Source organism: Ambystoma mexicanum, chromosome 7p (genome assembly GCF_040938575.1).
Source record: "Ambystoma mexicanum isolate Mex_15411 chromosome 7p, UKY_AmexF1_1, whole genome shotgun sequence".
NCBI lineage: Eukaryota > Metazoa > Chordata > Amphibia > Caudata > Ambystomatidae > Ambystoma > Ambystoma mexicanum.
In genome coordinates this window covers 139,404,661-139,431,468 of record NC_090939.1, presented here as the reverse complement: position 1 = coordinate 139,431,468, position 26,808 = coordinate 139,404,661, and the positions used below count along the sequence as shown (strand labels likewise).

The window sequence follows — 26,808 nt, the reverse complement described above, 5'->3', positions numbered from 1 at the left end:
CAAGATGCTTATCCAGAGGTATCAGGTTCTGCAAAACACTGTCACCAGGATAGCGGCTAATTCATTCTACAAAGCTTACGTCAACCCCATCCTCGGTCACCTTCACCGGCTCCCTGTAGAGAAGGCATTTCAGGGTTGCCACACTGGAGCATGTTGGCACCAGGATACAACTCTATAAACCACCAAGACTGTTAAGATCACCAAAACAGGTTCTTGTTTCTCCCCCTTGAGTCAATGTGTTATCTGCTGGTGACAGCGATTTTTTGGTCTTCGTTGCCATTATTTGAAACGGTCTTCAGCCCTCACTAAGTCCTGAGGTGGACCTCACTTGTTTAAAAAAGAAATTAACACAATTACTTTATGCCACTATCTTGATATTTGACCCACCCACCCCAAATATGGTGCCATGAGGCAGTTACTGTCTAGCTTTACCCTTCAGGTTTATCGCACTAAAAACGTATAACTTAACATCGGAAAGGTGACATTCTAAGTTAGCCTTGCAGGAATGTTAACCTTTATCATGAGGATACATACTCAACTCTGCAGCAGGCACACCATGCAACACATTACCCCTGATCCTACTGGGCGTGCAAACAGTGGGAGTGCAACCTGTAACCTGCAGCATGTAGCCTGCTGTCTACTGTGCTCAAATGACTACTGTTCTGCGGCAGGAGTACAGGGACTCCTACTCAGCCCACACTAATACTGAACTAGCAGTGATCCCAATCAGGAAGGTGAAACAGACCCAGCCCGACAGGCACACCTCATTCATCTTTTTGGTAACGTGGGTCGAAGACAGGCTGCTCTGCCGGAGGGGCGTGATCTAGCACAGAAGCAGTGCAAACAACTATAGTACTGTGGTACCAAAACAAAAGTACTTTCCAACCAAGGCTCTATAAAATAGGAGGCTTTAGTTAATCCAAAAACACTACAACCCCCCGTAAGGCACAGAATATGCAGACTTTGTAATGAAAGGAGACACTCTAGGTCCTAAGATACAGGTGCACGGGCAATATTTGTAGCAGCAAAGTCAAGTTCACTGAAGATGTCTTTTAAAAAAGTAGAGACTAGGGTCTGAATAGTCACAAGAGCCCTTTTGGCCGGGCCAGGGGGACAGAATCATTTAAAATATCATTTTGGCTTACGTTTAGGTCACAGCAGTTTTGAGACAGGCATCTAGGGGCTATTCATTGTCAAGATGGGTCCAGTCAATTGCTTCCAGTGGGTCCAGTCGGCATCGAGATAGGTCAAGGGGATTACTTGCAGCAGCTCAAGTCGGCGTAGACCTGGGTCGAGATGATGGCTTCCATTTAACCGAGTCGCATTGATACGGGTGGAGATGATTGCTTCCAGCAGGATGAGTAGGCATCAATACGGGTGAGAAAAAAAGAAAGGAGCTGGTCCTTGATGTTTGGTTGCTGGGGGACACCATCCAGGATCTCTGGGGGCAAAGTGCATCCTTGTTAGGTATTTCCCACCTAGAAAGGCTTCCAGAGACCACTTGCAGGAACTGTCTCCTCCAGATAGCAGGTTCAAGGGTACCAGTGGTCTCAGCTTGCAGTTGGCCTTTTCCAGTCGGCAGACCGCCCCAAATATTCCTCTCGGCTAGTTCAGAGGAAGGGCTTGCTTGTTTATTTCATGGAAGTCTTTGTCTTTATCTCTTTGGATATGGACTTTGGAGCAGACTGTAATTTCCTCCCCCTAACAAAAGTCCAGGCAAACTCCTTCTTCTGTAATCCAAAGATGATTCAACCGAGGGGGTGGTCTTGCCTCCTTAAGCCCTAGAGTGCTTTGTCTGCAGGAAGTGAGGAGGAGGCTAGGAAGTGTGGGAGCCCTGGAAGAATCCAAGATGGTGGGACCCTTTTGTGGATGGTACACCTCTCCTGATTCCTAGAGCCACCATGTTGAGCCTGACCATTGCTAATATTTATATTTCTACCATCAGGCTTTGGGATCGCACAATTATAGAATTTTGGTTTGCAGCTCACCACAGTTAAAGGCAAGCAGTGGCTACTAGAACTTTGAATTGCATCAGGCTGTTGACAGGAAAGCCAGGCAATTACTCAAGGGCATGAGTAGACAGACTCAACAGAGTCTCATGTTTACACTATATGTTTCAGCATGGAGCATAATGGAAGTGGGGTCTGATTAGTAAACCTCATTTCCAGAGACAGATTTATCCACATCATTTAATAGAAAAATAAAAAAAGCTTAGGCTATCCCACCCTCACAGTTGGCGTTTTGTAACACTTACACACAGTTTATATGAATTTAACCTTAGTGAAAAAAAATAAGTTTCTTGGGAGCCTCCAAAATCATCTTCTGGATCACTTTCCCTCAGGGGTGGAAATGGACAAAAGGAACTAGTGGTACTCTGGCTGCGTCCGAAATGGAGGGATTGGGATGGTCAGACAGATGGGTGGGTGGATGGGGCGATGTCAAGTGGGAGCAGGGGAAGGGTGGTGACCAAGATCACCAACTTTGGCTCAAATAGTTGGATTGCAAGGTGTACAGTAAGAATGTCTTATAGAGTTTACTAAGAAAAATCAATTTGCACAATAAAGCCACAGGACAGAATGTAAATCTTTTTAGCAACATGTTATGCCAAAAGAATATCATTGTGGCTTACATGTTCACATCCTGAATGCTAAACTATAAGTCCCAGAATGCAAGATAATGCCACCCTGAAAAATCTAGCCAACCCCACTGGACTTTCAGTGTATCAAGACATGTAATAAAAGAAGTTGTGTAATAACCAAAGGTATGCAGATTCTTTATCAGAAGCTTCCAGTTCGTTATTATTCATGATGTTGAAAACATTTGATTAGTGACTTAAAGCAACTTTATTTTTTGCATATCAAGATAGTAGACATCATGGATATAAACAAATCTTTCAATGGGTGTTTTGTGTTGCTCGCTTTAACTATCGCAGATTTTAGAAGGTAACTTGTGCTTTGCGAGCTCTTTGAGTTGGAAATGTTCCATCATGCATATGACAGGCTCTGCCACTGATAAAGAAATGTCTTTGCAACCTGAGCACCTTAACGACCTGCAGAAGCACAGGCGCTGTGTGTGTGTCCGCTTAGATGTGACTTGGGGAAACTGGCAGTGCTTGAATGTCCGGCCTGAGCTGGTTCTATATTTGGTTCAGGGCAAAGACAACTGGTCCCTCTTGAGCCTTTGAACTAAAGGTACGCTCTGTAAAAACTAAAAGAACTAGTGGTACGGCGTACCAATGATGTATATTACACTTCCATTTTTACTTTCACTCATTTTCTGATTCAGATGTGTTCAATCGACGACACGTTGACAACAACCTATGTTCACTTTCCTTTTCAAGACTTTTAAAAGTGGTATTTTCAAGTTCATGAGTGTCTTCTCTTCTCTGTTACAGGAGAATACCTTCTCATGTCATATTGACAAAACGGTTTATTATTCAGTCGGCCAAAGCTTACTATCTTTCTTCAGTCTCATTTTTGAAACCCTTGTTTTGAGTTACTGTGGCACAGTCGCAAATCGCCAATGCTTGTTGGCAAGATGAGGGTGGGGGGTGGGGGGTGGGGGGATCGGAGGAAGTCGGTGTTTCTTCTCAGGCTATTAACAACTTTAATAAGGTCTGAGCCCATTATCGATACAGCCATCCGCCAGGCTCCAGAGAGCCGGGGTAATCTCGCTTCAATCGCAGCGCACAGTTAGTGGCAGACTGGGAGCGTGGGTCTAGGCTCTGACCGTTTAATAAGGAGGAAAGAGGAAATGCTGAGAGGGAGGAGGAGAGAACCTAGACAAGAAGGAACAGAAAAGATGGATGAGGCCCTGCTCCCGTGCTACAGGGGCTCATTGAAGTCAGGTGGCCCGTTGCCCGTGTCTCAGGTACCAACTGGCATAACCTGTGACATGGGCTGGGGCAGTGGCATCATTTAGAAGCCCCTCAGGCAGGTTTCTGCCACCTGTGGATCTCCAGATGTCTGAGACTACACATCCCATGAACCCTTCAGCATCGATAGGGCTGATGGGAGCTGAGTCCAAAACATCTTGAAAGTCAAAGCTTGCACCCCCTTGCAACTCCTGGTCAATGCCGTGCAATGTCATAGGTTACCTTGAAGTGATCGAGGTCAAGGGTCATGTGATTTCTTTCCTTGAGTGAAAGGACATGTGATGGCCCTCCTGCTACCTCAATGATTTTGTTGGCAGGATAAGCCAGTAAGACTGATGGCAAGGAAAGACCAAATACAAAGGCAGTACACATTTTAAAACCATTTTAAAGATGTGAGGCTTGTGCCCACTTGGCGAGCACAGTGAATGCTGCATCCGTCTCTGCTGGCATTGTGAAATGGCGCAGTCAGGTGCGCACTGAAGTGAACACAACACCTGTGAAAAACCAGTTGAAAGCCAGGGTACTGCCTGCGACTACACACAATCTGCACTTCCTGCAGGAAAACTGGAAAGGGCCTGGCTGCCAGTCCTTCTTCTATGTCAGCTTCTCAGTGTCCATGCGTACACTTCGACCCCTGCCTGCCAGTCCTTCTTCTCAGTGTCCATGCGTACACTTCGACCCCTGCCTGCCAGTCCTTCTTCTCTGTCTTCTTCTCAGTGTCCATGCACACAGTTCTCAGCTTGGCCCATGTCAGTCAGGTGCAGCCCATCTAGTCCCCTTTTTATCCTTTGCATTCTTGTGGCTGACGTTTTTAATTACTCTTTTATCAGTGAAGGAATTCAAGTCCCATGATGCAAATAAAGAAGATGCCCTGCATGGGCTTCACCTCTGTGACAAGGGCCTTGTTGACAGTGATGCATATATGCACATTGATGCTAAGATCTTTAGATACTGGGCCTTTCTATGTTGTCCTTCCACCCCCATAACCCTCACTTCACCTCTTAAGGGATCTATGGTGATGGACCACGGAAATGAGTAGCTGCATGAGGGTGGTGGACCATGGAAATGAGAAGCTGCATGAGGGTGGTGGACCATGGAAATGAGAAGCTGCATGAGGGTGGTGGACCATGGAAATGAGAAGCTGCATGAGGGTGGTGGACCATGGAAATGAGAAGCTGCATGAGGGTGGTGGACCATGGAAATGAGAAGCTGCATGAGGGTGGTGGACCATGGAAATGAGAAGCTGCATACCGGCGATGAAGCATGCATGTGAGAACCTACATGCAGTTGATAGAGCCTGCAAATGAGAACATGCGTGAGGGTGATGGACCATGCAAACGAGAACCTACAGGAGGGTGAAGGACCATGACAATGAGAACATGCATGAGGGTGATGGACCATGCAAACGAGAACCTACAGGAGGGTGAAAGACCATGACAATGAGAAGCTGCATGAGGGTGGTGGACCATGGAAATGAGAAGCTGCATGAGGGTGGTGGACCATGGAAATGAGAAGCTGCATGAGGGTGGTGGACCATGGAAATGAGAAGCTGCATGAGGGTGGTGGACCATGGAAATGAGAAGCTGCATACCGGCGATGAAGCATGCATGTGAGAACCTACATGCAGTTGATAGAGCCTGCAAATGAGAACATGCGTGAGGGTGATGGACCATGCAAACGAGAACCTACAGGAGGGTGAAGGACCATGACAATGAGAACATGCATGAGGGTGATGGACCATGCAAACGAGAACCTACAGGAGGGTGAAAGACCATGACAATGAGAAGCTGCATGAGGGTGGTGGACCATGGAAATGAGAAGCTGCATGAGGGTGGTGGACCATGGAAATGAGAAGCTGCATGAGGGTGGTGGACCATGGAAATGAGAAGCTGCATGAGGGTGGTGGACCATGGAAATGAGAAGCTGCATACCGACGATGAAGCATGCATGTGAGAACCTACATGCAGTTGATAGAGCCTGCAAATGAGAACATGCGTGAGGGTGATGGACCATGCAAACGAGAACCTACAGGAGGGTGAAGGACCATGACAATGAGAACATGCATGAGGGTGATGGACCATGCAAACGAGAACCTACAGGAGGGTGAAAGACCATGACAATGAGAAGCTGCATGAGGGTGGTGGACCATGGAAATGAGAAGCTGCATGAGGGTGGTGGACCATGGAAATGAGAAGCTGCATGAGGGTGGTGGACCATGGAAATGAGAAGCTGCATGAGGGTGGTGGACCATGGAAATGAGAAGCTGCATACCGGCGATGAAGCATGCATGTGAGAACCTACATGCAGTTGATAGAGCCTGCAAATGAGAACATGCGTGAGGGTGATGGACCATGCAAACGAGAACCTACAGGAGGGTGAAGGACCATGACAATGAGAACATGCATGAGGGTGATGGACCATGCAAACGAGAACCTACAGGAGGGTGAAAGACCATGACAATGAGAACATGCATGAGGGTGATGGACCATGCAAATGAGAACATACAGGAGGGTGAAAGACCATGACAATGAGAACATGCATGAGGGTGATGGACCATGCAAATGAGAACATACAGGAGGGTGAAGGACCATGACAATGAGAGCCCGAACAAAGGTGATAGATCTTGCAAAATATAACCTGCACTAGAGTGATGGGTCATGCAAATGAGAACATGTGTGAGGTTGATGGACCATAACAATGAGAGCCTGCACGAAGGTGAAAGATCACGCAAATGAGAATCTGCTCTAGGGTGATGGGTCAACATACGTGAGGGTGATGGACCATGCAAATGAGAACCTGCACAGGGTAGATGGACCATGCAAATGAGAGCCTGAACTAAGGTGATGGACCATGCAAATGGGAGCCTCCACAGGGGTGATGGACCATGCAAATGAGAACCTTTATGGCGGGCATGAGGTACCACACAGATGAGAACCTGCACACGGGTAAAGGAACATGCAGGTGGGAACGTTCATGAGGGTGATGATGGACCATGCAAACAATAACCTGCACAGGGGTGATGGAACAAGCAAATGAGGACTTTCACAAGGGTGATGGAACATGTGAATGTGAACCTGCACAAGAGTGATCGAACATGCAAATGAGAAGCTGCACAAGGGTGATGGAACATGCAAATGAGAAGCTGCACAAGGGTGATGGAGCATGCAAATGAGGACTTTCACACGGGTGATGGAACATGTGAATGTGAACCTGCACAAGGGTGATGGAACATGCAAATGAGGACTTTCACACGGGTGATGGAACATGTGAATGTGAACCTGCACAAGGGTGATGGAACATGCAAATGAGGACTTTCACACGGGTGATGGAACATGTGAATGTGAACCTGCACAAGGGTGATGGAACATGCAAATGAGAAGCTGCACAAGGGTGATGGGGCATGCAAATGAGAAGCTGCACAAGGGTGATGGAACATGCAAATGAGGACTTTCACACGGGTGATGGAACATGTGAATGTGAACCTGCACAAGGGTGATGGAACATGCAAATGAGAAGCTGCACAAGGGTGATGGGGCATGCAAATGAGAAGCTGCACAAGGGTGATGGAACATGCAAATGAGGACTTTCACACGGGTGATGGAACATGTGAATGTGAACCTGCACAAGGGTGATGGAACATGCAAATAAGAAGCTGCACAAGGGCGATTTAACATGACAATGAGAACCTGCATGAGGCGAAAACCTGCATGCAGCCTTGTGTTGAGAACATCACTGTTTTCTGTTTTCACTTTTCAAATCGACAAACCCTGGCTATAGAACAAATAGGAAAATAATTGAAGGAAAAGGTTTATGGGGATAGCTTTTTATTATTCCAGATTTCCCCAAGCAACATGCAGCAAATAGAATACTTCTTCGTTCCTCAGAAACACATGCATTCCCACACAATCCTTCATGAAAATGACAACTGCTGCACCCTAAAATGAATACCCAGGATGGCACGACCAGGGAGCTCTCAAGGTAAAGAGGTGATGACACACTTCACTTCATTCGATATTAAATCATTAAGCACAAACATACAATACAATTCAATAACACATACTGCATAAATACACAATTAAATGTCTGCGTCCATCCTTATGACAGTCAATCGGTCATGCCGTGTAGTGACAGTGTTCCTTTACAGCAGCAAATACGGATACTGGATCAAAATCACAACCACAAAGCTGTCCTGTCTCATGAAAGTAGTCCTCTCGTTCCAGGCTCTGAATACAAACTTGGCTGCAACATTATTTGTGCTTTTTACACAAGGACGTGACTTCTGGCACACTATCCCAGTTGTTGGGGGCTGCTCCGGGTCACCGGGCAGCCCCATACTCGGGTCGGGAAGCACCCGACAGTGCACACATTGGTGCGGCGATCACGCCACTGGCTCAGGGGTGGGGGTTCATCCCACCCGCTCCGGATCACCGGAGCTCCGCACTCGTGGCCGGGGGCACCCAGCTCACTGTGGCCCCGGCTCTGGGGCACCCAGGCCAGGGTCGCCTCCCCAACCCGCCTCACATGGCTGGGGGACACACAAGGACGGCGTTGCCCGGCAGGGGCACCGCCTGGACGGCGTTGCCCGGCAGGGACACCGTCCGGACGGCGTTCCCCGGCAGGGGCACTGCCCTCAAGCTGGGCCCCGTCCTTGGGCCCAGCGCACGCAGCGCAGCACCAGCATGGTGCACCAAGAGCAACGCTGTAGTCTCGGATGGTCGGACTGACGAGCCAGAAACGGCCCGTTCCTTTTATTATGTTGGTCACGTGGCTACTGCCACGTGACCCATGACAACATCCTGGGAGATACCATGCTCCCAGGGGTTTACATTGCAACACGACTCAATTTTTTAATAAACAACAAGACAAAACATGCGCTACTAACTATGCCCTATTACTCGTTTGACCACTCTGCTAATACACCCTTTATTAACCTGGGTGAGTGGTCAACTAGCACACAAACCACCAGTTCACATCACTGGCACCACAGAAAACATTCTGTATGTGCAGATGTACACCACATACCATTGTCCGCCCGATGGGGCCATTCCAAGCCAGGCAATGTCGGCCGGCTCTCGGACTTCCCGTTGTGTCGATAATGATGCCCATCCTCTGCACTGGTGGAGCTGCAGGAGACCAGTTAGGGTCTTCCCCAATGTTCACCCTGGACACTCACCAAAAGTCACACGAGGGCCGGCAAAGCCGCACCTGGGGAGGCCCAGGGGCCACTCGGCCAAGTCCACAGTCTTGGGTGCACCTGTGATGGCACCATGGCAGCAGGCCACTCATTCTACTCCCTCGTCCCTCATTTTCTTTTCCACACGGGCCCAGGTGGCAATGGGCCGCTTCCTCTATCCATTTTCGGGGCCTCTGCCAGCCATGCTTGCCGCCAAATTTTCCTTGACAGGCCCAGTTGAATTTGGGCCTGCCTCCCGTGAGTGGGGGAAGCGGTCGCCTCAGCTGTTTGGCAGGCCACGTACTTCTCCAATTGTTCGGCGGGATGGGGGCCGCAACCCAGCTCCCTTTTGTTTTCCTTGGCTCCCGCCAGAGCACTTCTCCTCTCACCATGGGGGAGGGGACATTGCCGCACGGCTCTCGCAGCTCGGCCACTGTTGTTGGCAGGGATGCCGTTGAGGGGCAGGCAGCTCACCCCTTCGTTGTAGTTGCAGGAGGGGCTGCCGGGCATGTCCTCCTCCCGCTCCTCGGAGCGAACACTTCCTTGTCGTCGCGGGCCCAGTTGGTGTTGGGCCCGCCTCATTTCTTTTCCTGCAGCGCCCATCGCCGCAGCCAGCAAGTGGGGGAGGGGCAGCTTGGGTCTCTCCCGCGGCGGATGCCGCGCCATTTCTTCCTGGAGGGGGGGTCACCTGGTAGGGCATTCCTCCCTCCAGGTGAGTGAGGGGGAAACTCACCCCCACATGTGCGGGCGACGCCGCAGATGACACCTCCCGCAGAGCGGATTGGCGGAACACGGCTCCCTCAGCGTCACCGTTGCGGGCCCCGTTGGCGTTGGGCCCGCATCCCTTTTTTTTCTTGGCGAGGTTTGCCGTTCCTCCCCTCCGTGGGTCGCAGGTGTGCAAGGGCAGCACCTCCTCCTTGCAGCCGATGCCGCAGGCATTCTCACTCCCCATGGGGGTCGGCTTCCTCCCTCCTGATGGTGGAGGGGGGCGATTGCCTTCCTCACGCGGCCAACGCCGCCCATCTGCCTCCCCCCCTTGCCGCGGCAGGGTCCGCATCCAAGGTGGGGGAGGTGCGCAGCCACCCATGCGGCCGATGCCGCGGACCTCCTCCATCTCCCTCAGGGGACGGGCAGGCAGCTCGCCCACGATGTTCTCTTCGCAGGCCTAGGTGGAGTCGGGCCTGTCATAGCACTTCTTCTATGCGGGCACAGATGTAGATGGGCCCGCCACACCGTGACATCATCAGGGCACACGGGGCCCGTTCCTTCGTCACCATTGTTGGGGGCTGCTCCGGGTCACCGGGCAGCCCCATACTCAGGTCGGAAAGCACCCGACAGTGCACACACTGGTGCGGCGATCACGCCGCTGGCTCAGGGGTGGGGGTTCATCCCACCCGCTCCAGATCACCGGAGCTCTGCACACGTGCCCGGGGGCACCCAGCTCACCGCGGCCCCGGCTCTGGGGCACCCAGGCCGGGGTCGCCTCCCCAACCCGCCTCACATGGCTGGGGGACACACAAGGACGGCGTTGCCCGGCAGGGGCATCATCCGGACGGCGTTGCCAGGCAGGGGCACCGTCCTCAAGCTGGGCCCCGTCCTTGGGCCCAGCGCACGCAGCGCAGCACCAGCATGGTGCACCAAGAACGATGCTGAAGTCTCGGATGGTCGGACTGACGAGCCGGAAGCAGCCTGTTCCTTTTATTATGCTACCATGCTCCCAGGGGTTTACATTGCAACACCAGGGTACAAGAATCGCAGCCTCCAGTATAGCTTCCTGGATTACAAAAATAATGGACACGATAGGAGGGAATGGCCTGCAGATTCACAACGTGTCTTACAGTGAGCGCGTTCATCGGGGAGCTTCCGGTCCCGTTACAGTGAGCGCGTTTATTGGAGCTTCCGGTCCCGTTACAGTGATCGCGTTTATCAGAGCTTGCGGTCCCGTTTGTTCATATTTGAGGTGAGTGGTCAAATTCCAAATCATAGTTTTATGAACCAGGAGTGCACGAGCAGCGGCCTCATGGACTCCAGGAAGTTCTCAAATCCTGTCATCAGTTGTTTTCTCAATATGCCGTTAATGCTACATAATTTAACATTTTTACCATTACATCTGCATTATGATTGGCTTCAATTGTCCACAAACCAATTTGCCAAATGTCTGGTAGTCAGTGATCGAAGTGAGCGGGAACGGTCAGCAGTGGTGTTCCACTACTTTTATTTTATTCTGTTTACCATTCCTCTACGTTTTACGTCCTTATTCACCATTCTATATAGAGGATTTGTCCCTTCATGTCCCTGTGCAAGTGTAAAGTGTTAATAGGAGCCTTAGTTTCTAGTCACTTAGACTATTGGACGGCTCAGACTGCAACACCTTGTCACATGTTACACTATGCTTCCACCTACCCTCTCCCTGCCAAGACCACAGTTCCACGACTTTTTTCGGTACACTTCTACCACTGCTGGTAGTAGCGCTTTAGTGTGTGTGCACCGGGGTAATGATCAGCCACCCACTTGTGACAGGGCACGTTTTATGGCTTACCTGTGTTTACCACGTTCTGGGGCACCCCACGATCTAACCCTGTAGAGAATGGGTCTGCTTACAATGAAGGAATCTCTATAGGGCAAGTTTAATTCTTCGTGTAACAGAATAGTTGGTGTACTATTCGGGAGTCCCAATGCCCTTTTCAAGAAACCATTTTCTGTGCTTTGTCATTTTGCCACATGGTGCTGACCCCAGACCTCAGCACCATAAGGCGCTGCTTGCCTCGCCTGTAACTTCTGTTTCTCGGAAGCCACGCGTGCCACGCCATTGCTCTCTTCTGTGGATAATTTAATGATGGCTCCTCCTTACCGGGAGAGTTCCAGTAGTAGATGTTTCCATCTGTTGGTCTTGTTTGCCTGTGCTAGTGAACGGCAATCCCAAGTAAGCACATCTATTGAGTTGCACAATGCAGTCACCCTCTAAGAACATTTGCATGTTAGACTGTGCATTTTTCTTTTCCCTGTAAAGAACAAAGATTGTGCTCTATTATAATGTATCTTTGGCATTTATCATTGCAAAAGTCTCCAAATAGAGCAAACTGTTTTTTTTAGCCCAGTCAGTGTGAACGAAACGAGCACTGCGTTACTGCAATTGATCAAATGGTGTGTTTGTTTGTGCTTAAGGATGGAACATGAGTTAGTGCCGAGAGGATGTTGTGAATTACACCCTTTATGAAGAGACAGAAAAGCGTTGGGGCCTGCAATCAGCCTGGCCGAACACCTTTCTCCACCTTGCAAGGTTCCGTTGTTCCACCACTTAAGTTCCATCTTACTATGGCTTTATTTTCTTTGTAAACTATAAGAGTGCTGACAGCAGAGCTGCTAGAATATCTAAATTGCATAGTGTTTCCCATAATGTTATGTGAGGAACACAGTCAAAAGCAGCTTGGAGAGCAACAAACAGTATATTGCAATCTGGGCCCAAATAAGAAACTCAGCCCACTACCTGGCAACAGCCAATAAAAGAGGTGACAAGGGATGGCGTTATGTTAAATGCTAGGTGATCCTAGCTCTTTATTCAAAGCATGCAAGCGGCTGGGAAGAAAACACACACACATCCACGGTCAAGTCATCCCAACTGCTTCATTCCTGGACAATTTCTTTTAAAGGCCAAACTCCTCATCCATGATGTCATTATGACAAGCAAACTGCAAAACCATTGTCTATCCTCCTTTGGTTTTCACCCCTAGGATACACATATCTCCTATAGGTGCAGAACTCAGGATTGGAGGATTTCCTACCTTACTGGCCAACCCATATCACATGCACTGGCATCATTTTCATTTTATTCTGGGTATGGGTTTTTAATGCGTGCATTGATGATGGGGATCATGTTCGATTCTTATTTTGACATCAATGTGATATGATATGATAGGTTATTTATAACGCGCTTAATACCGAGAGGTTTCTAAGCCCGGACCCGGGATCGAACCTGTGGTGCTCCGCGTCATCTTGCTTCCAAGGCGAGCACGTTTCTCTTGAGCTATCCTCCTATGACATCTTTTATCTGTGCCCAGATTTCAACATTGATTAGTATGTAGATCATGTTACTATACCGATTACCACTGTCGTAGTTTGCCTTCGCTGGGATGTTTCCCTCTGCTCTCCCGTTACAAGCTCATAAATTCAGGGAGAGCCATAAACGTATAGCCCCTGGAAGGTGGTGTTACTAGGTCATGAATGTCCCATTCCATATCTTCATCGTCTGAGACACTGGTGGTTAGACTAAGGGGTTTGATCTGGATGTTCACATTTTCCGCTTTAATTATGTGTGTTGTTTCTGTGTGATTATCCTTCCAACTCTCTGTGTAATGTTTTGCAAGCTCAATGATCTCTATTGCTACATATTTAAGAGTAGAAATTTGGTGTCACCACTAACCTTGATGTGAATCACCTTGTGAAGGCATCATGAAGTGGGACACAGACAACAGATTTAACTTTCTAAATAAGTGCATTATTTTACTTAAATGTCAGGATGGAGTAAGGCCCAACTTGCCCTATGCTAAGGTGGGATTTCCCTACCTGAAGAAAACTAAGGATAGTCAGTGTCAGTTCAAATGAAAGGTCTGTGTGTGCCACAACCTACACTTGCCCTCACAACTAAAGATATACAATGTGTGGGGATGTCAGCAGTAAAAGTAAAAAGTGTTCAAAATAAAGTTCTGAGCTTCTTCCAGCTCCTGGTTTATTAGAAGTTGTTGGACCACACGGTCCACCCATTACCTGTTATGCAACCAACACGCCTTACTTGGTTTTATATTGCCGCACTCTTACCATCACAGCAGAGCTTGACCCAATATCTCCTCAAGTGCTCTTGAAAGATTGATAAGATTCCACTTGTCCATTTAAGTTTCTTAGTACACTTCCCTGCTAAGAAACTCAGTCACTGGTACACATTTTCTTCATAACACACCTGGTGCCTTCCTCTCCGGTTTATTTTACCTGGAACGTCTATTTATTTATTTATTACATTTATATAGCGCGCAGGCAGCCCAGGGGCATTGTGGCGCTGTTACTTGTAAGGGAACTTAGTTACAGGTACAGGTACAGGTTGTGCCTTGGGTTACAGTGAGGCAGGATCCTGTGTTAAGCGATAGGGAGTATCATACAACATAATACATAATACACGATAGTACATCATACATGTTAGTCATTAGAGTTTAAACATGTGGGGTTGGTTAGGTGAACAAGGTAGTTTTCATGGCTTTGCGGAAAACAGTCACTGAGGGTTCATTCCATGCAGCTCCACTGGAATATTATAATTTATTCCACCCACCACAGTGTCTTTTTTTGGTATTTCAAAGACAGTAGCATGTCCCCTAGACCGGCCAAGGGCTGGAGGGATATATATGCACTTTGTTCTTTTACTCTGTTATGATCATTACTGTAGGAGGTCATACCTTGTTTTTTTTACCTTTTTTTTTTTTAAATTTTGACCTCCTCACTTTCCTTCTTACTAATTTCAGCAAGTTGTTTGGATCCCCGGGGTGGTGTTAGGACAGGTCAATTTGTGCGTTATTAGAAATACAAGGATTTGGCCCATTTACTAACTCTGCTGTGTCCTTGTCCTTGGGAGGAACAGCTGGCAAGGTACATAGTAGGACTTTTATTTCACCTATGAGGACATTTGCCTCCTCAATAGGTTTCCTAATGACAGTAGAGCTTTTGGTTTCGAGGGTAGATACTTGGGGGGTTTCCTTTTCACCATGTTTAGGATGTTGTGTTGTTTAAAGTGCAAAGTACATTAAAAGAGGCTAATAAAACACCAAGTTCGTATGCAATGGAATCCAGAATCCAAAAATATAAGATTAAGCAAGATAAAAATCACAATAAGAACAATTAGTAATATATTAATCATATGGCTTAGAAATTGAGAAAGAGCTAGTGCAGGGAACACTTGTTTCCATGAAGGACATCATTAGTCTAACTGCCCTCCCTTTGCACCTAAGAGTCTGTTCTGCGAATCTGAAGTAATCCAAAGTTAGTGCAGAGGCCACCCAATTTACCAAGGGGGCACCCTTATTCAAATTCATCCCTCCCCCATTGCACCTAGCCATCCAAATGGCGTCCACTAGCACTGGCTAATGACCTCTTAGTAGTCCCTTCTTTCACGGCCACCTGGCCACTCTCGTGTTATGGCAGCTATGCGCGTCTGTCTATATATGCCCAAAGACAATAGTTACTTCAAGATAAGATGTAGTAAGGGTTGTGCATCCTACAAGTCGATTAGACGAGGGCATTCGCCATCCATGTAAAAAAGGACCTCTCCCGCCTTAATCAACCGCCCTGCCACTGCGTACAGTGAGGCGCTTAGCCAGCATGGCCTTCGACACATGGGCGGCCTGCCGAGATTTTATGCAGAGGAGGCGGGGCTCCAGGCATCCAATCACCGCAAGGTTGGCGAGTTCGAGCAGAACACAGCCCAAACAGTGACACCCTTGGGTGATGATATGAGACATTAGAAATAACTGTAGATACATATGTCTGACTGGCATGAAGGGTTACAATACAAACATTGTATGCACACACTTGATCCTTCCATAATTCATACGGCTATTATTATGATAGAGAGCACACTGTATAAGAGGAACTTCAATGCTGTGTTTGAGAAGTTGTTTGAATCATTTTGCAAATTGTCCTGTTCTCCATGTGGATTTTTAGTTTTTAGTGTGTTGCATTGTACAGTTTGTTGCCAGATGGCCAGTTCTAGGCATGATCATTGGCATCTGATAATGCCCTCGTTATTGGGCTCCTAATAACGTTTAGATGTTGTGTTATAGACAGTTGGATTCATATGTTAGAATTGTCTTACTCAGAATGGGGATAATTCCTTTTTTAATATACGTCTGATTGTGATGAATGATTTTGTGGGTTTGTTTCCAAATAAAGCTGATTATGAAAAACGATATGAATAAGGGTAGTTCCAAATCACGCAGCCGTGTCGATGGAACCTAATGAGTTCCCAAGAACCGCAGGTTTAAGAAAACCATGAATAAAAAGGTCCCAGGTGGATAACGCTCTTGTCTCGGGATGATAGCTGCGAGGCAACGTGCTTGCCTTGGAAGCAAGATGATGCTTAGCAACACAGGTTGTGCATTATAAATAACCAATTATAAAACCAAGCACTCTTCATAGGCATCATTTGGGAACCGCCAGGAATTGGACCTCAAAACATACATTTTCAGATTGGCCGTCCGCCGAGTCTTGAACACCATCAGGAGTGGCAATAGGGTTGCTACTGAGCATCATCCCCCTATGATGGTTACCAGTAAAGAACTGATGGCTCTGAATCAGAGATAGCAGAGGCATCATTTAGGGGACGCCAGTGGGCGCAACCTGCAACTCCTATTCCTGCCTTTTATTTGCTTCTGTGATATATTTAGTCTAACTATTAGATTTAACTTTACTGTATCATTATTGTTACCACGGGCTTGAGATTTCATCATGGTCAAAGACTGTTATCTGGGACGAGGTTCATGTGATGGAACTCTCCCCTAGAATACACTGCTTCGGCCAGTAAGATGACTGATGCAGAAGTGTCTGCCAAAACGCCCTTTCTGACGCAAATTAGCATAATGCAATCTCAAAAACACTAGCCTTTTGAGAAGCACAAATCCATGTGTAGCATTTGAGAGATAATTTGGGTAACTTGCTTACTCATCCTAGCACTGTACTGCACGATATGTAAAGCATGTGCATCTCCAAAAGATGTGAAGCTGCAAAACTATTGTTACAGACAAGTAACGTTTTTCTGTGAGCGTTTTATACATTATTATTGAGCAATTTAATGTTCTAGTTATTGACCTGTTTCAATGATTAAATCGATGGCCCTTTCACATAACCCTCTTCTACCAACCTTTCCCCAGTCCTTTCCCTAAAATTGTATATGCAGTCGGCCCACACAGAGTTTGAAATTCTTTCAAAGCATCTGACTCAAAACAAAACAAAAAAAGAATATCGTAGCTCCTCGAGGACCTTGTCACCTCATCTCTACGCAGAGAATCCCTTGATATTCTCAGTGTAGTGAGGTGTGCACCAAACATAACAAATCTCCGCTCATTGACTAAAATAATAGACATTCCACAACCATTTCAGAAACTGACATAAGGCCTTTGACCCCAATTATCACCTTGCATACTTTTTTAACAATCTTTGTTCACAAGGTGCTCAGATAATCAGGTAGCTGGAAGAGCTGGCGAGAATACACAATCCCCGCCCACTGTCCCAGCCACCCAAGGCCATTCCCTGTTTGGTCCTTTCTTGTTTTCCTGTTTTGTTCTAGTGCACCCCTCCAAAATCACCCAAATCCCTTTCTCCCACCCCAGCTTACATGTGGGACTGGAGCCGTGTGCTCCAGTCCCGATCTCTTCCTGTCTGACTGCCTCCATTGAAATAGAAAAGGGACCATGCTCCTTTCGGATGACGGCAGACATTTTGGAACATGTTTTCATGGCCGCTATCATCCGAAAAGGGAACTAGTCCCTTTTCCATTTCAATGGATGCAGCCATTCTTTTTACATTTGTTTTCCTCCGACCGGAGATGGGCTCGTGCAGAACTGATTTCCCGTTGGGTGAAAAGCAAATAAAACTATCTGCCCTCCGATAAATCCCAGGGTGTGAAAAGCTTTTGCGCCCCAGCTGGGGGGCAGACATGGGCTTTAACAGCCCGCAGCTCGGGCCTAATAAAGCTCGGGCTGGAAGGTCATTAAAGCCCAGGTCCGCCCCCCAGCAGGGGCGTGAAATCTATATTAACACTCGAGCCTGCAGGATTCTTTTTCAAATTGATTTATAACAAGATCAAGCAACCAGCTATTAAATAGAGAAACAGCTGAAGGCAAACTTACTTTTTTATATTAAAGGTTTGAGGAGGTGTGAGCAGCAAAGCCGTTAAGAGGAGTCATGGAAAACCACACAAAAAATCATCAGTAATTAACTTAATAGACACAAAATACAGACTCTATGATAAATTGTCGACATTTCAATCATGATGTAGCACATATTTCAATGAAAAGCACTTTGACTATGCTTAATTGCAGTTTTGTTTGATCCATTTTGGTTCCATCCTATCCCTTTGAACGTTGGTAATTGTACCCCAGAAAACAGTGCAACGAGGAACTTGCAGCAAGCTCTGGAGAAGCTGAACCCCAGCTCGGCAATCAAGGGAAGAGGAAGGATATCCTCCATTATACATTAGAAGCCATCTGTGGCCTGGATTTAGTTGCAGCAGACACACTACCACATATGCGTGCATATGCTGATAGGATGCAGGGACGTCATTTAGGGGTTGCCAGGGGTCGCTACTGCGACCCCTGAGGGCTCCCTTGCTACCCCTAAACAAAAATGAAAAAGAAATGAAGAAAAAAGTCTTTTTTTTTAAATCGGGACTTCTTGCAGCATGTGGCTGTTTGTTTCTGGAGTGGCTGGTTTTCTGATATCTATAGCTGTTAAAATAGCTCCATGGGTTAAGCGCTAGCTGCTGGAATGTGTGTGTGATCTGTAGGTTCGACTCCCGGCAAGGTCAACTCAGCCTTTCATCCTGCTGAGGTTGAAAAATGAGTAGCACCACAGGTTGGGTAATATTGTATGTACATTTGTTCTATATGAAGCACTTAAGTGTAAGTGCTATATAATAACACAACATTATCATTTGCCCTTGGATGTCTGCTTGCATTCACAATCATTTGGTAATATGGGCCTATACGCACTGATATTGATGGTACATATGGAGCTCCATTCTTGTCTAAATGTATGTCACTTTACAGTGATATTGTAACCATATTTTTGTTGTGTACTTAGAAACAATGCAATGTGATGCCACTTGCTGTTTTGTCAAAAGGTGAAAGGTTGTGTTCCATCGGTTTCCGTGTCACACTGGGGTGGGTCAAATGACATCACTTCCTGTGATGTCATCAGAGGTCAAGGGTCGTGTGATGTCACTTACGCTACCCCTAGCATTTTGGTGAAATGGCGCCCCTGATAGGATGTCTAGTTTGCCCATTTTATGTCCTGCTTGTCTGGATTTTTTTAATATTCGCTTTAAGGGTCCACTTAACCAGGCTAGTCAATTTCACTGCATGCGCCTGTCAACGAAATATTCGCGCTGTGCTCACGGTCCGAGCAGCGCATCGGGACTCATGGAAGCTTCTCTGTGGTTCTTTCTTCCCACTGCAGGTCAAAAGAGATTGAAGCTTCTGGATGCAATGGTGACGCCGCCTTCCTGGAGGTCCGCGTGCAGCAGGTTGTCATTGAGTTCATTTTGAACCATGTGGATGAGCTCTTCAACAGCAACGCCAAGCCCGCTGGCCGGGAGAATGATGGTAAGGCTGGGGAGCGGGTGGAATGACGCTGTGCTTTGAAGACTTTTCTGTTTTAATCCTGTTATCTTGATCCTTGCCTCTTGTTAGCACCAAGATGCCTCTGGGCTTATGCTGCGTTCTACAAATATTATTAAGATAAGCTAAGGAGGGGGAATGGAGTTTCATTTGGGAAATTCCAGCAGGAATGCATATAAGCAAATAAATAACATTAGTGTCTTCTGCCTCAGACTCCCAAATCTTGGGTCATAGTTTTCCTCTGGTGGCAGAGCAACCACAAACCATTACCTCTTTCACCGGTCATTGTAGTTTGCTCTGCTGGGCTCACACTCCTGATGGCGGAAGCACAGAAGCATCCATTCACTGTCATGCCGAAAGGATGGACCATATGTGATCTATTAAGGAGCCAAAGGCACTGTGAGAAATAGGAAGCACATGTGCTGACAGTTACTTTCAACACTTACACTGTCCTTTTATCACTTTCCTTTGTACGACCTATAGCAAGATAAGACTTGCATTGAAATCCCAATGAGCAAAGTTTTGCTAAGATCATGGTACTCATTTTTTTATGACATAGCTTGTGCATAAAGGCTTTTATACTTTAAAATGGTGGAAAGTGTTTCAAAACTTGGCACACCATCTATTTATTTATTCATTTGTTGTGGTATAGTTCCGAATAAACAAAACATATCTATTTTATTTAATAAAATTTACAAGGAAAACAATGCATTTTAGACACAAACATGCTTACAAATCTTTGTAACATTGATTTACAGAGCGGGGGACCAGTGTCAATAACATGGCATGTATGACCAGGTGATGCAGGGGAGGTAGAAACATGAAGCAGGGGCAAGGACAGTAGAGCACGATATTCAATGGAATAGTGGAGGATGTGCTCCGTTTTAGGATGACGGGGTGAGGGATATGTGCTGTGGAATCATCGTAGCAAGGTAGGGGGTAGAGGAGAACAGGGAGCTGTGGTGGTGTAGAATGCTGTGCAAGTGGGTGTTCAGAAAGGATGAGAGCTCAGAGGTTCCAGAGAAAGGGAGCAAGGCGAAGAAGAAAGCGGAAACAAAAGGGAATGCTAGGGGCACAAGAGGTGACAAGGAGGTGAGCTGAGGATGATCATAGGGAGGTCAAGATCTTAAAAGAAGGTTAAAATGGTTGATGGTATCGAAGGCAGCAAAGAGGTTCAGAAGAATAAGGATAGAGGAACGGTTAGAATGACGAGCGGAAGAAATGTGGCGGCTGACATTGAGGCTGACTCAGTAGAGTGCAGAGGTCAGAAGCCAGACTGAAGAGGATTCTGGAGGTTGTGTTTGTCAAGCAATTCAGTGAGTCGGTTGAAAACTACACGCACCCAGATTTTGGAATGGTGAGGTAGAAGAGAGAAAGGGTGAAAGTTGGCAGGCAGTTAGGATCTACGCCAGGTTTCTAAAGGATAGGGATGACAGTAGCTCTGTTGTAGGGCGATGGACAAGTGGCAGTGTCAAGACAGGAGTTGAAGAGGGAAGCAAGGTATGGAGCAACACTGAGAGCTATGAGTTTCAATATGTGTGGGGATACAGGGCTGATGGGGGCACACAAAGTGTTAGCCCTGAGGAGGAGGTCAAGAATCTCATCAGTGTTAGTGGGGGCCAAGGAAGACATTGTTGCAGGATAGGAGGGTAGTGATGGTGCAGAAAAGTGAGCTGGTGTAGGGAAAGAAAGTAATTTGCTAGCACAATTTGAATGCTGGAAAATTTAGAAAAAATATAGATCGTTAGCAGAAAGAGTAGACGAGGTGGTGGTGGGTTCGGGAGAGAATAGGTGAAAGGATTGAGTTGAGAGATTTTTGGAGGCGCCCACATTGATAGGATTGAGATGAAATGAGGGAGAGATAGAAGTCATGTTGGCAGAGTAGAGGAGTAGTTTTGAAGAGCAGTCAGGTAGAGTTGGAGTTCTAAAGCGTGTCTAGATATTTCCAAGTGCTGTATTTTTTCCTTATTGTTGTTTTCAGGGTGCAGGTAGTAGCTGTAAACCAAGGCCATGGAGAGGATTGTTAGGAGTGAATGCAGTTAGAGGAGAAGGGAGTGTAAAGAGCAGTTTTAAATCTAGTGAAAGCTTTATCAGTGGACAGAACAGTGAATTTTGCATTGGAGGAGAGATAGTGGTGTAGGTCAGAAAGGGAGACAGGAATTTGAAGGAGGGAAACGTGTTCTTCGTAATGAAGTGACAGATGGAGATAGTGAGGTGGACGTAGGAGTGAAGATTGAGGCAAAGACAATAGAATAAGAGGGACAATGAGCAGTGGAGATAGAGGCATAGAGGGGAGAGTAGATGAGAATAAGGTTAAGGGAGATAACATTTGAACAGGTGGACAGAGAGTGGACAGAAGAGAGTGAGTGGTTAAGGAGAAGAGAGCTAAAGTCAGTGCATAGAGGAGTGGAGAGAGGGGATGCTAAACTCACCAGTGACATTGAGGTGATGGAGAGAAATGGTGTCAATTAGTTGGGACATGTGGTCAATACACTGACCAGTGGGACCAGGTGGCTGATAGGGAAATATGATATGAATGATATGATACAGAGCAGTGATTGTGGAGATAGTGTATTCGTAAGAGATGATAAATTGGATATATAGGAAGTTTAAAGATGCAAGCTGTCCTACACCACCACCCCTACCAGTTAGGCGGGGAGAGTGGATGAAGGTGTAGGGAGGGCTGTGAAGGGCAGCTACGGTTGCAGAGTCTGGGGGAGAGATCCAGATGTGTGTCAGGGTAATGAGGTCAAGGGAGGGAGAATGGAAAAGAAGGAAGTTAAAGGTGTGCTCTAGCACCTTGAAGTGTCTCTTGTGCTAGATGGGATTACCTATAAAGATCTCAGACCAAATGACCATACAGACTCAATGAATATGGCAAAGTATTACTTTATTCAGAATTTAATAAAGCAGGGCAAACTGGCAGACATCGGACTGATGCTCACACACTCACAAACAAACTCGATTACACAGAGGTCTTATACCCCAATATGCCTCATTCATGACATCATTCTACGTGGCAAACTGTAAAACCTATTGATAGGAGGGATTGGTTAGGGGAACATATCTACTTATAGAATACATATGGAATAGTACTTCATTGGCTGCCCATCATCTGCAGGAGACACCTCAAACTACCTCTAAATACATATAATACTGATTACAGTGGACAAAATGGCAGCAGACTGGGATATGCAACATTGTATAGCAAGTTGCCCCATAGACCCACTGATTGATTGCCATTCCCACATGGACTTTCGGCTTGGCTAGCAGCACGTAAGCAAAATTAAACCTAGGTGCTTGAGTCACGTCAGATGACTCCCCACTTTCGCAATTAGTCCATCATCACTCATCAGTCCCACCATGAGCCAAAGTTTCCCATCTGTAGTTGACCTTGCAGTCTTCTCTCTGTTCTGGGATATTCGAGGGAGTATAAGCATATCACTATCTTCACAGAGGCTTAATGAATATCCCTCGTTTTCAACTTCTGAATCATGTGTGAAGAGACCACAAATGTGTCAATTTCGACCTCTTATTTACTGTTGTTTGATTCAATTATGCTGGGTGTCATTGCTCCTCTTGGCCACTAAAGACTTACTCACTCCATCTTGTTGGAGCTCTATTCACTGTTAATTGTCCAATACTTGGCTCTTGTAAATGTTTTCTTCTTCTTTAATCTGATAGAAATATGTCTCTCGTTCATGACTTATCTGTCTGTGTCCTTTTGTGCTCTTCAAATATTCCTTGAAATAGCATCCTTGATCCCAGGCTAACACAGACTCCTCTTTATTGTGCACACAAGACTGTTTTCCAGCGTCTCCTGACTCTGCAGCCCTGATTTGTCTGAGGTACCTGGAATTAATCTTTTCACAAGCCAATGTCCATTTTCCTACCATGGCCGTCCTTGCCACCTTATATTTTCCTCTATAGCAAGCTTCTATATGTCGCGTCTACTTTGCGTTACTGCTTATGTACACTTATTGGTTAGCACGTTACTTTATCTTCTTTTGCATACATGATTACTTTATCATTTCGTACATGTTTCGCTTATTGCTTTGGTTACATCGTCACTCTTAAGCATTTTCATATTGTTTCAGTATATCCTCATATATCTTCTTCATGAAATCAGTCTGGCCTCATCAGATTTCATTCAGTGTTACATGATGTCCAATGGTGCCTCCAGACAGCCTTCTGCTCTTTCAGTGCAAGGGTACATTCGGTATGGTTGCCAGGGTATAGGGTAATAAAATCGTGGCAAAAATGTCGCCGGTAAAAAAAATCGTGGCAAAAATGCTGTGGTTTGACCCGGTAAAAGAGTACCCCATTATACCATTTAAGGGGAGCGGGGGTTGCGGGGGTGTCCCCTGCTCCCCTTAAATGGTATAATGGGTTTCGGGGTTGCAGGGGTGTCCCCCGCATCCTGTACATGATTGTGGCGCAAAAAACCACAGCATTTTTGCCACGAAACTTTGTATTCAAAGCCATTTTTGCCGCAATTTAAAGACATGGAACCATTGCCTGAGTGCATAGTGTCTCTCATACACTCGATTCAGTATAGGGACAACATAGGGGGTCCCACATACAGCTCTTCTCCTGTTGTTCCAGCATGACGGCAGTGAGGGTGTGGGAGCTAGGGTAAATGCATCTACCTGCTCCTCTACAAAGGTATAGGAAGTCTTGTTAAGGACAGATTGTGCTTTCCGAACAGCAATATAAAGAGAGTGAGATTTATACGCATACTGATGGGCCTGATTCATGGAATTATTTGCATGGGAAATAGGGGACTTGCGCGCCAAACTGAGCACATATCCGCATTCATCGATTCTTTGAACCGACTGTGCAGGACTTTCTTGGGACTTTCTTGGGACTTGCGTGGAGTTCACGCAGACCCAGAACATCTTTGCAAGCCGGTAATCACCTTGCACGAGAGACCACGCAGAGCATGGGCGTGGCTTGCGCAGAGGGCCGGGAAAGGGGCAGAACACAGAAAATGTGGAAGAAAATGCAAAAATGTTGGTGTTACGAGGCACACTCACATTTGTGCCAAACAACACATATTCACAGAACCATGCTTGTGTGGGCCAGGCAAATCCCTCGATCACTACGCCACCCGAAGGCAGGCGTAAGTACACTTGGTGGGTTTACATGTCAGATATAGGGGTGCCTGTATGCAACCGGGGTTACCATCTAACTGTAAGCAGTTTAGCGGGGTGAAGGAACGGTTTACAGTGGTTTGGACGCAGATTTACCGAGTTTAGACTGAGTTACGATTTTTCATATGCATGTCGTTGGGGTGCTAACCACTGTTACGGGTAACCTTGCGCAGGGTCCCCGAGATGCAGGCCTGCTTGCAGAGGACCCCAAACACTGTTTGAAGGGTGCGTGTATTCGTGCCTGAGGAAGCGCGCAAAGTTAGCTGTGCTGGGCGTGTCGGGTGCGCTCGGACAGCAACTTGTGATTACGGTTAATTTGCGCAGTATATTCCATGAATACGCAGAGCACACATTTTGTATTCTGCAGGCACGCTCGTGCAGTGTCCTTCACGGCGCACAGCCCTTACAGGGTTTCTGCGCACATTTCCATGAATCGGGCCCCTCAGGACTGTGCAATGTATAGAGACGATGAGGATTGATGTGAAAAGAGGAAGTGTGTAGTGAAAGTGAGGGCTGATGGCTTTGTGAATAGACAGAGTAGGTGAGCAAGAAGAGGGGTGGCGTGGAGGAAAAGCGATGATAGGGGAAGGAAGAGAGTTGAAGTGATTTTGAGCAGAGGAGACTGAAGAAAGAATTAGAAGGGGAAGGTAGAGATAGTAAGAGGAGTGCATGGTGAGGGTGGGGCTGAGCAAATACGTAATTGGTACTCACTAGCAACTAGCAAGACACATTTGTGTCTATCTGGAGCACAGGCACTAGACAAATGATCATACTTCACATGCTGGGTGGATAGCTCACGAGTTAAGCGCTTGTAGCCTGCAGCAGTCGACTACAACTTCAGCTCTGCAAGGTAGATATCAAATGAGTACAAATACACTGGGAAATAACAGCTGCTATGACTGCATTTAGAAGTGGGAGGAATCTGGGACGAAGCTAAATATTCTTACTGCACAGCAAGAAAACAAGCTTGACTTCATGGAAGCAAAGAGTGCATGACAGTAACTAAAGCTGTACTGTACTGCTGGCGGTTTTCGCCCACTGCTCACATCTTGACAGGAAGTGGCCCATGGGAAAAAAGAAAGTCTCATAGATCAGGCTCCCACCAGGAAGCGAGTCAGGGGACTGCCCATCTGCGAAGACTGCTCAAGCAATTACCACTGCCCAGGGAGCTGTGCAGGTTATAGAAAATGCATGGCTGCCAAGTCTAGCCCCCTGCTGTTCCTGTGCTTCCTCTGCCACGCACTGCTTCCACCTCCAGCTGCCAATGGTGGAATGGTGACCGGCAGTCCAATGAAAGCACCAGGAAGCTGCTTTGCATTTCTACTGCACTGGCTGCGCCCTGCAACAATCCCCAGGAAGTGCATGAAAGTGAACAACGCTGAGGCAGTGCGGCAGTTCGGCACTGTTCTCTGCGTTCCAGCTGCTCATTTATGCCAGGATCTGGGAGGGAAATTCACGTTTGCTGAATTCTCCTCCTGTGAACTGGCAGTTTAGAGGTGCCAGAAAAGGGACATCATTGGGGGGGACATCATCTACCGTAGCAGTTGATTGATGTCTTTGGCATGGGGCATGTAACTGGCAGTTGATAGAAATCCATGGAAATGGGGCACATTTCTTAGTAGTAGGCAATGAGGCAATTACCTTGATGGCAGTGGGGCAAGTTCCTTGGCAGTCTGCAATAGAGCCATTATCTGGACCATTGGATGACAATTCTTGGCCATGGTCAATGAGGCCGGAGACTACAGGGGTGTTGCTAGGTCTGGAAAAGATCTGGGGTTACACTAATGTCAGGACCGTCAAGACTCAGGTCTACTTTGTCTTTTGGTTGTAGCTCCTTAGCTTCTATCCGGGGCTACAACCAAAAGATCCGGGGCTATAGCCACCTCAGGCCCCTTCTGACCCCACACCCACCAGCAACGCCTCTGCCGGAGAGTGCAGGTTTACTGCATTCCTTTTCATCCTTTGTCCGAGATGCCCACTCTCCAGCAGCTTTGCTAGCAACCTGGGAGGCAGGTTGCATGGAAATGCAATGTCTTCACAAAATGGCAGACTTAGCCCATGTTTGCTGTGATTTGGCATGAAACCTAGTCACTGATGAAAATAGACTCCATGGAGGAGATGGTAGCCAGGACTACCAAGCCACCTTCAGCTATCCTGCACCCAAATCACTTGCCTGAAATTAGTGGCCATGTCAAGGCCTTGTAGAATCTGCAAACGTCATTGTATGTGTATTGT

The 26,808-nt window shown here is 46.9% G+C and overlaps 1 protein-coding gene across 1 annotated transcript in view; it reads left to right on the top strand.

Annotated features, from left to right (window-relative positions):
- ARHGAP31 (Rho GTPase activating protein 31) overlaps nt 1–26,808 on the top strand; it is a 603,437-nt gene that overhangs the window by 436,919 nt on the left and 139,710 nt on the right. Inside the window, exon 6 of the mRNA XM_069635924.1 lies at nt 19,260–19,405. Coding sequence (XP_069492025.1) covers nt 19,260–19,405 — 146 coding nt within the window. The remainder of the gene's footprint in view (nt 1–19,259; nt 19,406–26,808) is intronic.